We start from the raw sequence: 12,872 nt of genomic DNA on the forward strand, positions 1-12,872 counted from the left end.
ATAACAGTCCTGAATACATTTAGGCTCCTTTTTGTTGCATTATGAAACATCAATGCACACATATGCATTCAGCATAGGTGCTGCAGTATATCTGAGATGTAATAGAACATGATTAGATAACATTCAATAAGTTCATACTATTTACATATCAAATACGCACTAATCCTATAGAAATTATGGGAAAACATATTTATCCTTTTATACCACAGTAGAATCAGGCCTATGTTTCACAAGGAGCCACAGAGCAAGCACAGCTCTGAAAAGAGGTTATGTGAAATTGTTCAAAGCAATAAAGTACGACAGCTGCGACGAAAGGAGGCATTTTGCTTTAAAAAACAGAAGAGAGAAGACTACAGTCCTCTGCATCCTTATAATATTGCTTAAGCAATCTTTCAGCTGCTGTATTTTTTTTGCCCAATGTATCGTAGATATTGAACAAATAGAAGATGAACTTAGTTGATATTATTCGTTTCCTTCAAATGTCAATTGGAGATATCATGGGATTCATATTAATGTGGTTTGGAAGTTCTTCAATAAAAGCTGAGATATGTCTCTCTGACTTTAAAGTTCATGACCATTTACCATTGCTTAATCATGCCGTTTGACGTCGCACGAAGCCTCCTGCCAGCAACTCACCTCTGCTGCTATTGCTGCATGTCAGTGTTGTGGAGTCGAGAGTGGCTCCAGTCAGTTCAGTCAAACTGGCTAAATATTGCAGTAAGATCACTGAAAGAACTGGATGCACAATCCTCAAAAGACATTCCTGCACATTGTGCTGCCAGAGGCTGTAATGTAAAGAGATATAAGCAACACCTAACATAATGCATGTGATGTGATAGTTTACTTCAAATATTCATTGTCATCAAATTATTAAAGTATCCGTGTAGCTGTCAAACCTTGTTTGTCTACAGCAGAACACAAAGTGATTATAAAGCCAAGCCGGAGTCTAAGCAAAACAGCATCACTTATAAAAAGTTCAGAATAATCAACTTATTCCAAACAATGTCAGGTACATGATGTTGGTCTTGATGAGAAAACATCCTACTCATGTAATTAACAACTTGATCCTTGAAGTTTTAATAATAGGAACTTATAAGTGAAGTGTTCCCGGAATAAAAGAAATTACCGCAGCATTAATAGACGTCTGTCTCTCTAGTGGAGGAGCATTAATCACTTCGTACGATGATTCAGTCACATCTTTGATTTTTCTTTGCAGATTTAATTTCTCTAAAAAAAATAATTTATTTTGTTAAGAGTTGATTATTTCACATGTTTGATGATACTTGAGCAAGCTTATTTGAAAGTACCTGCTGTTATGAGAGTCCACCTGAATAAGTCAGATATACACTATGTTATCGTGTGCTATCTTTCTGATAAGCTACGGGGCACACGACCATGCAGCTTTTTAATCCAGCATTTGACGGCACTGTTGAAAGGGAAGACGTGAGGAGTCATTTTGTCAGAAATTAAATAAACAGCACTTCAGCATAAAATGTAAATGAATAACCTTCTGATGGTTATCCTCAATCTATTATTTATCAAATGAGCCTCTTCAGTCCACTGACCCTGCAATGATTATGGTCAATATGCTGAACAGAGACTGCTTGACAAAGACTGCCTAACAAAGATTTTAATTTCATCAGCCCCAATTACAGCAGAGGATCCCAGCGTGAATTTAGAATACTAATTGTTGCACATGTCATTACCTGGCAAGAATGAGTAAAATCTGTCTGAACTTTATTTATCCCCATTAAACTCTGCATTTAGTTAATAGCTTGCACTCCGTATTACCAACAGATGACCTCATTTCTAGTGCTTAAACTAAAATATGCTTTATCTGGTGGCAGTTTGATTAGGCAGGGTGTTGTCTGGTCTGAATCACATAAAATGGACCTAACCACTGAGTGTATTATGATTCTAATTATTAATATAGGACATGATGGGTTTTATTTCATGCCTAGGAAAAAAAAATAAAAAATCTAATATGGATTTGGCTGCTGGCCTGCTTCTCAAGATGTGTTCCCTTGTTCTGTAGGACAGAGTTTCACCTAGCAGCTATTCACGTCAGAAAACAGGACCAAAGAACAAGCCATTAATCCTCTTGCTACTCCAGCTGTGGAAAGTAATGCATAACTAAAAGTCCGGTAAAATGAATTAATGATTTCAACCATGAACTTTTCTCCCAAAAAGCCATGAATCGTCTCCAACTGATAATGCACCACGACCCTGGAGTGTGAAATCCCTGTTGCGTTGAGAGTAGCCAGTTAATTGATTCACAAATTATTTAAAGTTTGTGGTGCCCAGGGGAGTGCTAGGCTCTAATGACAGCCCATTTTGAAAGAGCTGAAAAACTATTTGCAGGGAAGCCAGTATTAAATTGTAACAATAAGCTAACAAGTCTAATCCGGGCTTTAAGACAAGCGGTATGGATGTTAAACGTTGCATTACACTGGGTAAGCTGGGCTTGCTCCTTGAAATGGGATATATAAATAAAACATTTAATGCTATAAAAAGCAATTTTACGTATTCACTTTATATTCTCTATAGTCCTTTAAAATTAGGTTTTACGTGATACTAAGACTTGAAATGTTGTCTTCGTTACCTACAATGCTTAAATAAGCTGATAAGGTTTAACACCCCTCGTTGCATGAGTGAGACTTGAAACAACAGCGTATATTCGTATTTAAAGTCACAGGACAAAGTGAAGAAATAACTTCTTAATTGTTTGGTACAACTTTTACCAAGCTCTAGTTGTGCAGAATGGCCTCGTCGAGAAGTGTACACACTTTACGTTCCATTGCTTTTCAGTTGGAGTTGTTGGATCTCTGTGTTAATATCAAGGAGCCTCTAATCTCAACCCATTAGCAACTGCTGTCATTCAGACACACGTTGTCGGCCTGATTTAAATAAAATGAAATGAAGATAGTTGTTTCTGCTCCCTTGGCTTCACTCATTGCCATAAACATATGCTCTGTGCCCTGCTTCTTTCCATCTTATTTATGACTTTAATTTGTTGTGTGGGCTGCGCAAGAAATCAAATTTAATCCAATCCTCCCAGGGACCCTGTCATATAATAACATGGTAATTTCTGTGTATCCTTTTGAAAAATGAGGAAATTAATTCTTCCTGACATGTTCTAATTATTCCAGTGTGAACGGTGGATAGGCTCCCCTCCTTCTTCCCATCCCCCAAACCCCCCACCCTCTAAGTGTCAGTTGCCGACGGGTGGCGAGGTGCTAATGCTGACCAGCAGCGCGTTTAATTTGAAACATGAGCAGACACCTTTCAACACACCTTCCTAATGTTGGAGTGGCTCACACAAATTAATTCACTACTCATCTGGCAGCACTGACTGAGGTGTGTGTGTGTGTGTGTGTGTATGTATGTGTGTGTGTGTGTGTGTGATGAGAGTGCATGCCTGTGCACAAGACCGAGTGCGCGTGCATGCATGTCAGTGTGTGTGTGTGTGTGTGTGTGTGTGTGTGCCTGACCAGGTATCACCACATTTCAGGTGACTGGGTGTTGAGGTGGCGTAAAGCTGGGATGTTGGGATTGCTGGGATACATTCTTCCCCCTCTCTGGATCGCTCTTCTCTCAGTCCAACGGCACCTTTTCACACGTCGCACTGCTTCACTGAGAGCACTGAAAGGCTTATTTAATTAGACTGTCATCGGGCAGTCTTTAGCTTATCACTTCAATTTGCATAGGGACATTACTGACAGAGATGATGTATAACCATCATTTTACATTGAAAATTTAACCCTTTCGAATTATGAGAGGTGTAGAAGTTCTTTCCCTGAAACACCGCCGCAGAACAGAGATTTTTCAAGAATTTAAATGAATTCCCTTTAAAAGGTGAGAGACATCACCGCATAAATATTTAAATCTGTTAGGGTAAATAAGATACAAATACAAATTTGATGGAGAGGCGAAAGGTGTAAGAAGCAGAAAATAAACATTAAAACTGTACATTTGGGCTTCAGTGAGAGGAAATGTGTTTCCACTCTAATTATGTACAGTATCTTAGCAGCTGAGAGAGGGAGAGAAAATATAAACAAAATTTAGTGAACTTTGGAGTCGGGTTAAAACCACAGAATGTGTGTTGTCTCTGGGTCACAGAACAGAGGGCTCATAGCTGTGGCGTCATGGTCGAGGAGAAGAGAGCATGGCTTTGTGAGCGGTGGGTGGGTCGCCCTGTGACTCAGAGGAGGGAGAGGCGTCAACATGGCCGCCTGGTCCACAGGGATTAATGCACCCCCCCACCCTGCAGGGTTAATCACTGCCATTTTGGATCCATGCAGAGGGAGCGAATGCACTCTCCATCACTGTGGAACAACTGAGACATAAACCACCGGTTAGACTACCACTGCTGCAACTCTGTGGGTAGATGTAGTTCATAAGCTTGTTTCCACTCAGTACAACCGAGTGTTATGAGTCCTCTTTCACATGTCTTAAGGAGGTTGGGGTTCCGGGATCATTACAAGTACTCTGTATCGTCATCTTCGAATGGTGCTTCTTCATCTCATGTGGTCTCATTTAAGGGATTTGCAAAGTAACCTGGGATGTCGATCCCAGTAAGATCTCTAACTTCTGTGTCTCACTATGCGCCACACTCTACGTGAGCCTGTTAATGACTGAAGGCTGAAAGTGCAGTCTCGTGCCAAGACCCACATGGCTGCTGGCGGTGCATTAAATCAGCAGTCAATTTGACTGGAAGTTTGAAATCTGGGCTAGGTTAAGGGGATGTGCTGAAGCCGTGTTAATAGCTAGCTTGTTGTCCATATGGTACTGCTTTAATAGAGCACATTTGTTGCAGATGGCAGGGGAGACTTGGTTAGGCAGAGGCAGCTTTTGGCAGCGGCTCATTCTTCGAAAGGGCTGCCGTGCTGCTCAGACTGGTCCAGGCCAACTTAGTGATGTCTATCCTCCCTGCTTCCACCCTCACTGAAAAGCCTGCCCTTGAATTGTGGCCGAGCTTTAATTTGAAGACATTCCTGCTTTTTGTGTTCAGAAAGGAGCAAAGACAATGTGGCTAAGTCACTTTTTCCTCAGTTTGGTGATTTGCTCTCCAAACCGCATCTTTGCTTCCATAGACTAAGTTCAGTTGTTGCTGACCACAGTGGGACCGTAGACAGCAGGCACAGCTGAGGAAATAAAAGCGCACAAAGAGTGAAACAACAAGGGTTAGGGAATACAACCATAGAGAAAAAATAGAACCGGGACAAGGCTTAATCTGTTTCATTTTCACTGCTGCTTCTTAACCTTTATAGTAACCAGCTGAAAGATTCAAATGTCAATGAAATACATAAACGTACATTCCGATGCCAAAAAAAAAACAGTTTTCCTGCAACTTGCTACATTTGTGAAATGGCTCGAATAAAGCTGAGATTGTTTCGGTTTAGCGTCCAATTTGTTTTAAAGCCATATGCATTTGTTATTTTAATTGCGTGGGCCTTAAGTTAAGAGGGAATTCGCATTCATGTTGACGATTGTTTTTGGTCGTGTGTGCCTGCAGTCGGGTATGTGTGCTTTTTGCACTCAGAGAAGTGAGGAGACACGCTTGATCTGCTCTGCACTGTTTGACGGTTGTTTTCTCACGTTGTCACTGGCTTGGTGTGCCATGGTGTGGTGATGGTATTATGTGCACTGGGCCCAGCTGAGTGGAGAGAGAGGGAGCAGAGCCACAGAGCCCTGGGCTATGCCACTCCCGCCTCCCCAGACACCTTATTGTGAGAAAAGTCTCAGCTGAGCCCTCTGGGCCTTGTGGATCCACTGCCTTGCTAAGTGCTGGCCAGACTGAAAGGCACAGTGTCCTTGGGCCCAGCTCATTCTTTCCATTCTCTCAGAGGCTTTGTCTCATAAGCCAAGAGAGCAAGAGGAGAAAATGCCAAATTACACCCATGTCACTAAAATTTAAGGTGTTTAAGGGCTGAGATGTCATTTGCTGTTGAACTTTGTGTTATTCACCTTGATGATGTAGTGCTCTAACAGAATAAATTTTGAAATTAGGGTTTTGCTTTTCATTGGTGTTGAAGTATAGTGATTTTCAAAGTGGGAATTTTGGTATTTGGACTTCATAGCTATTGAATTTAAAGTTACGGAATTGAATAATAAGAGTCAAGAGATGAAATGCTGAAGTGAAATGACTTGGTATAATGCAGAAAAATATGCCTTCAAAATACTCCTTCCATATTTCAGCGGCTGAATAGCTTTATAAGGCTCGTCATGAGATCTGTAAGACATTTAAATTTCAACCACTGACAGGAGTTCCTCTCACAAATCTGTTCCTTGAAAATTGCTGCTTGTTTTTACTGCTTAAAACAAAGAACATGGAGGTCTTAATCAATTTTCAGTCAATCTTAACACAATAAAAGAGCATACTATATAGACCAATAACATAAGCTAATGGAAACCTGTTGCAAGTCAATTTTAGACATGTGTCTCCAGTATTTTGTGGGTAAGGCTTCTGAACGACCCCTGCGAGTGGTGACATCATGACCACATCCCTTTGCCTCATTGGTGCAGCGAGTCCCAGCTTGGGTCCCCTGCGGCCGGGCTCCCAGAAGCCACAGCACCATCGCCACACATGGGCTGCAGCTGGACCACCACTGGCTACTCTGAACAGACTGGGGCTGCTATGGGCTTTGTGGTTACAGCGCTGGATATACATGCATATATCTGCGCACAGCGTTGGAAATAGACGGTATAGAGATCAGTAGGCAGAGTTTATTTGATGCAAACATATCATCAGGCTCTCGGTGCAAACCCATGTTGTATGCAAATCCACTCCCTCGATGGAAAGAGGTATAATTAATGATGTCAGTTCATAAAAGAGAGGATGGGTTGCTAGTCATATTTTTTGCTTTAATTAAAGACATAAGATCTTATATAAGAGGAGGATGTATGATCTCTGTGTTTTTCTTTCTTTCTTTTCTTCCTTGCTCCTTGTTCTGCCTTTTGATTATCACTCGTTTCATAGTGAAAATGGTTCTCTGTGATTTCTCCTGCCAGAACCCCACACGCTGACATGGAGGGCTTTCTTCGTAGCAGCTTTTTACTGAGGTTAGTTTCATTTCTGTTGTTGCCATTCAGGATCATAGGTTGGGCAGGGGGTGGGGGCGGGCTAACAGGGGTTAAACTCTCCGACACACTGTTAGCTTTAGACTTTGTCCCCCTGAACCTGAACCTGAACCTGAACTTTGTCTCCCCTGTGTGCGTGCACATGTTTGTGTGTGCGCATGTGTCTGTTTATTTGAACATTGTCAAACATGGATTCTAATATATTTACCCGACCCGTGTGTGATGACTGTGGACATGCAGTGCGTGGCCCGAGTAGCATGCTCACCCTGATAGCCTCGAGTCAGACTGAAAGCACCCCCCCCCCCCCCCCTCCCCCCCAGGACACGAGAGACACACATTTATAAGTTCTCACCCCCTTTTTACCCCTTTTCCTCTACTTTCACAGCTTAAAGAACAGGCAGCTCCGAATTTAGACTGCATGCTTTTTTTTTGCTTTTTTTTTTTTTTGTCTGACCACTCTCCTCATCTGCCCTCCCTCGCTACCCACCCTCAACGGAGATGTTGAGCTTGTTGGGGGAAGGCAGTTGTTGGTTCATCGGTCTTGTGCTGTAGTGTTTCTTCCTGTTGTGTTTTGTGTTTGTATTCAGCCTAACATAAAGATTTACATTTTTTGTCTTTACCCTTCCTGTGATTCTAATTAAAAATTTGTGCTGTCATTACACACAGAGGAAGTAAATAAGAGAGCTTATTTACCATTGGCTCCTTTCCTAGTCAACCACCTTCTCCAGGCTCCAGTGTTGCTCCCTAATTAGGGTTGGCTCATTAAAAGCCACAGCAGCAGCATCTGCCTTTCAAAGCTGCTGTCAGCCAAACTTTACTAAAGCTAATGAATCCTCTTTGATTTCTTTTTCAAAAGGTCACTTATTTGATTAAATTAACAGCATTTTTTTTCTCCCTCAGAACTGTTGGGGGCATTTTAAAAAGAAAGGACAATTTGATACCATTACTTGCGCTAGTCAAAATGTCCTTCAGGAATTGAAGGAAAAAAAATCTCTCATGCATTTAAAATTATTTTATTTATCTTTATCATTCAATAAGATTGAGTCCCACATTTATACGCTTTAGAAAAAAAAAAAGCAAGTTGAGTTGTAAGCTCTGACAGAATTGAAATTGGGACCAAATGTAATCCTGCAGAATCATACAGTATAAATCATATCCACAAGGACATTTTTTCCACTTTTCAGGTCTGACTGAATGGAAACATTTTCTTTTTTCTTTAAATTCTGTTTGATAGACCTGAAAGGGCCATTTATTACTCGCACCTATTGAGTGTATATTGATATTGAATGTGTGATATACTAATATACTATTTGCAGGAGTAAACAAATGAAATATCAGGAAAAAAAACCCAAACATATAACCCCTTTTTACTCATCTAGCTGTGGCATTAATTTTCCTTGGTGTGGCATATGTGCTACACTTTGACAGGAGTTATTCAGGCATATAGCATGCTAGATTTTTGAGAGGGCTCTGCCATTGCTCATTTCCGCTTTTTTATCGTAATGGTACAAAATTAGTGACAGCGTGTAACGTTCACCACCTGCCGAGACCAGTTTGGTGAATAAACAGCTTTACTAAAGATGAAGCATGTTGGAAGATGAGCGTCAGATAGTGAGAAAAGGTAGCGACGCATATGTTATTATGAAATTTACTTGAAACACATGCACAAAAAAAGACAAAATAAGAGGACATGACCTTTGACCTTGGGTTTTCATCAGCAATTTCCTTTTGTTCTCCAAGTCGCAAGAAAACACTGATTATTCTAAGTAAACACATTGTTGCGCTGCTAATCCACATCCTTCTGTCAATGTCTGTTTTAATTAAAGGAGAAGCAGCAGCAGAAAGATATCACGCACACTGCCCAGAGATTGAAGGCCTCAACAATCAGGCGAAGATTAAAGGCAGGCTTTGCTTGAGGGTTAGCCCTTTTGCTTTGATAAGACTTGTGTCCTGGAGTAGGCTGTGGTGTGGGGGCAGGGGTGAAAGGGTAGAGAAGGATAGAAACAGGGGTGGTTGGATTTGTGAGTTACGCATTCCTCCGGTGAAGAATCTCAGTATCTTTTCTCAAGCAACAAAAATAGGTCTAAAGGGGCTTTCTCTGAACATTTTCCCACAAATCGGCTCTGTTGTGTGTATGTTATTGACATTTCATACCTTAGTGCATCCTCACAGTAGCACACCAGATGGGCCTTTCATTATTGTTATGAGTCAGGTTTGGTTTTGAGTCAGACATACTGGGAGTTTTAATCGCTGTAGAAAGTATCTATTTTCATTTTTGGCATATGCTGCATCCTAATGGCACCTGATACTCCGCCATCATAAAAAATACATCAAACTCAAACAGTCTAAACTCCTGATTTCACACACCACTCAAAGGCTCGGCATTGTCTGACTTGAATATTAGTTGTTTTGGAGACTTCCATATTTCTAAAACTTTTTTCTGAAGTACAGTATACAAAGTGCATAGTGTCTTTAAAAGACACTGTCAGGCTCTCTTTGTTGAAAACAACATCCATTTTTTATATGTTTATGAAATAGGTTTAACAAGTTTTTGTTTGTGTAGTCATAGAGACTGGGGAAATGTGAGAATAGAGTGTGAGAGAAAAAGGGGAAGAGAGAGACAGAGAGAGAGAGAGAGACAGATAGAGAGAGAGTCAGAGAGAGAGAGAGTCAGTCAGTCTTCAGTCTCTGTCTACTCCCAGTGGGCAGGACCTCCCCCTACATTTCTGCCATTATTTGATGTAATGAAAGGAGAAAGTGTGTAACATTGAGATTGTTAATTAATTTAGTCTAACAAGATGAAGATAAATGAAACCCACTGAAGGTTGACTAGGCTAAGGGGCCCACTTAGCATTCCTCCTGCCCTCGAGCTCTGTCTCTCTCACTCTTTCACAATGGAGCACAGCTAATAGGTGCAGCGCCGTGTTTGTACAACCCCACTGAGCTCTCACCCAGCAAGTTCTGATGTGGAACTTTTTGATAAAATATTTTACTTTCAGGCTCTGATTATAATGCTGTTCTCTCAGGGCTATTTTAATCTCCAAATGACTGCAAAGTGTACAATAGTTTTACAGCATTGCATGTGCAATTATGTAATTGAGCTAACTTAACATGTAAAGCAAGGTCGATATACATCACCAGTGAACGGAGATGACTCTTTTAAGTGTATTTATAGAATCACTTGACATCCATGAGTATTCTTTCATGAATACATTGCAAATTTGTTGAAGATAACAAACACACCTTCTCTTGTCATCTGCTCGAGGTCAGTTATATATATATATTCTTTTTCTTAAAACCAAAGTAGATTATATAAATGGCCATTCTCTCCAGCAATTATGTGGCCCCTTCACATGAGCCTGTGTGACTCTGAGCTTTTCACCATATGAATGGGTCTTCTCTAATGTGGCCTGGGGGCTATTTGAGCGGCAAGACAGACAAAAAAGCAGAAGGGACATTTTTCTACAAAGCCAGACAGTTGTCTTCATCCGCAGCCCAAGCAAATCAGTAGTCTATCGAGCTCCTTCCTCAGTGGACACTTTGTACAGGATCTTCATGGCAGCACAGACCAATCATTATGGCACCCATTCTTTGCTCCCTTAGTTCTCAAGTCATCCACAATGGGTTGTTGATTGTATGGAAAACACCAGAACAATTATGTCCTCTGTTTTGGTGGCAGGGCAGCGTTTTAAAGTGCAATCCTCGATAATGGCCTCATTATTGTTATTCTTGGAGCAGGCCTCAGGAGAAAGAAGTAGTACGTCATTATTTCGTAAATTTCGATTAGCTCATCATGCTGTCTCCTGGCAAACTGAATCATAGCTAATTAAAAGTGAGTGAGCGCTTTTGCCTGTGACTTAAAAGGTAGCACTCGATAGGCCGTTAATATGAAAGAAATGGCAAAAAAGAAGGATTAGAGCTGTTACCCTGGTAACTCTAACTTCCATCTGCGAGGGGACAATGAACTTGTGTTCCTCCGCCATCTATGCTCGAAAAACAGAAAGCAAGGAAGTGAGTGTTCTGAAAGGACAAGACCCTTTTTAACAACAAAGTGGAATCCAGGTCTAATAGGCTCTTTGGTGTGAGCTGTTAGGTTAGATCACTGGGGGATAGAGGAGCAGAAAGGTCAATGTGTAATCCTAGGACAGTGAAGGTTGTCCAAGGTTTATACGATAGCCAAGAGTTGACTGACTCTTCGCCTCTGCCCCAGAAAACAAAAACACAAGTTCTGCTATTTTAAGAATTAGATCAGAAAAATACTTCTTCGACCTGACAAAGAGCGGCGACATGTCACACAGCCAATGTACCAGTTTCTTCATCTGATTAAATAAACACAAACAACATGCCAAAGAGTTGAACCAATTAGACAGAGCTGTGAGACGCTACACCGATCGTCTCTTGCATCTCTTTTACTGCTATAGAAACTGAAGCCATATCACTTTCTGACACCTCCACTATGTTGGAAACAGCGTAAGCTCAAACACGACTCTGAAAAGACCCTAATATTTAAGCCACACACTCTGGAGTTACACTAAGGCGTTTCTCAGCTCCTTTTCGGTTTTTCATTTTCCAATCAACACTCGGCGGTACCATAATGTCAATATTTCAGTTAAAGCCTTGGAAATCACTTCAGAATTGTCACGAGTAATGAATTCCTATAATAATATTTTTAATTGGGTCAGCATTAAAACAAGTTTCGGGGGCATTACTGGAAAGATATGATACAATTAAGAGCCGCTACACTGGAAAAAAAGAGATAGTCCTGCTCTGCAACACTGCTGAGTTATAAAGATCCATGACTATGGAGGAACACTATGTGTTTCTCTTTGAGTTTTATGTCCCTTATTACAGCTCCAATACGTCTGCTCACATTAAGCTAATTTATGGCCGAGGCCAGCCTTACAGCAGTACAGGTTAATGAATTTGGCATTACTAATTAAACGTTATTGAGGAATGAATATGAATCCTGTGGTCGAGACGGACAGCAGATAAAGGGGGCAGGATGAGACGAGGATGGGACAGAGGACTTTTCTGCACCGTCCTGTTTCCCCAGCTGTCCGTCTGGGTTATATTCGCAAGTAAAATGGGAGACGTGGCGGCGAGGACAGCTCAGAGTTTGAGGTTAAAAAGAGGACAGCTATGCTATAGTGTAAAGCAACATCACATTACTTCCTCTGATTAGAGGCAGCTGAGAGAACATGTTTACAGAATCAGGAATCATTTATGTTCAACGTGAAGTACACATTTGTTAAAAAAAAATAAACAAAAAAACGTTCCTCTTTTTTTTTTTCTTTACTCCTCCCTGTATTTGTTGTTCTGTGTTAGAGTATGAATGAACAGCCAAAGTGATGAAACACTCATCTACGCTAAGGACCATTTGGTTCATCTTTTCACACAATAGTTGTTAAGCGGTTACTTCATTGACTCCTTCAATAAAAGAATTTGAAGGCTAATGTACTCAAGAAAAGAGCCATAATTTTGACAATGTGGGATATTGAACAGTTATTGAATCGAAAGTCTGACGTACGGAAATAAGTCTCTAAACGCTGAAGACATACAGATTTTACTTGGGATTTAATCACTTGACCTTTCCTATTTGTGAAGGATCAGCTTTAAAAACAATGATTATCTCATTCAAAACTAGAAAGAAATTGTATTCACACACAAAAAAAATATCTATGAAAGTAATAAGTAATGAAATGTTACTCTTTTTGATTCATTGTAGTCATTATAAAAACATTTAAAGTGGATCCATCAAAAATCACAGGTAAATGTTCTGCATGTTTTAGCAC

The 12,872-nt window shown here is 40.6% G+C and overlaps 1 protein-coding gene across 3 annotated transcripts in view; it reads left to right on the forward strand.

Moving 5' to 3' along the window:
* Positions 1-12,872, forward strand: part of sox6 (SRY-box transcription factor 6) — a 126,996-nt gene that overhangs the window by 20,358 nt on the left and 93,766 nt on the right. Inside the window, exon 3 of one of the 3 annotated variants that reach the window (XM_080491127.1) lies at positions 7,012-7,062. The exons of 1 other annotated variant lie outside the window; for it this stretch is intronic. In XM_080491127.1, the coding sequence (XP_080347253.1) occupies positions 7,028-7,062 (35 nt within the window). In that variant the 5' untranslated portion in view covers positions 7,012-7,027. Of the gene's footprint in view, positions 1-7,011; positions 7,063-12,872 lie in introns of those variants that run through there. One more of the 3 variants, XM_080491129.1, reaches the window with a different exon arrangement.

The sequence above is a fragment of the Lipophrys pholis genome (genome assembly GCF_963383615.2).
Source record: "Lipophrys pholis genome assembly, chromosome: 2".
Lineage (NCBI taxonomy): Eukaryota > Metazoa > Chordata > Actinopteri > Blenniiformes > Blenniidae > Lipophrys > Lipophrys pholis.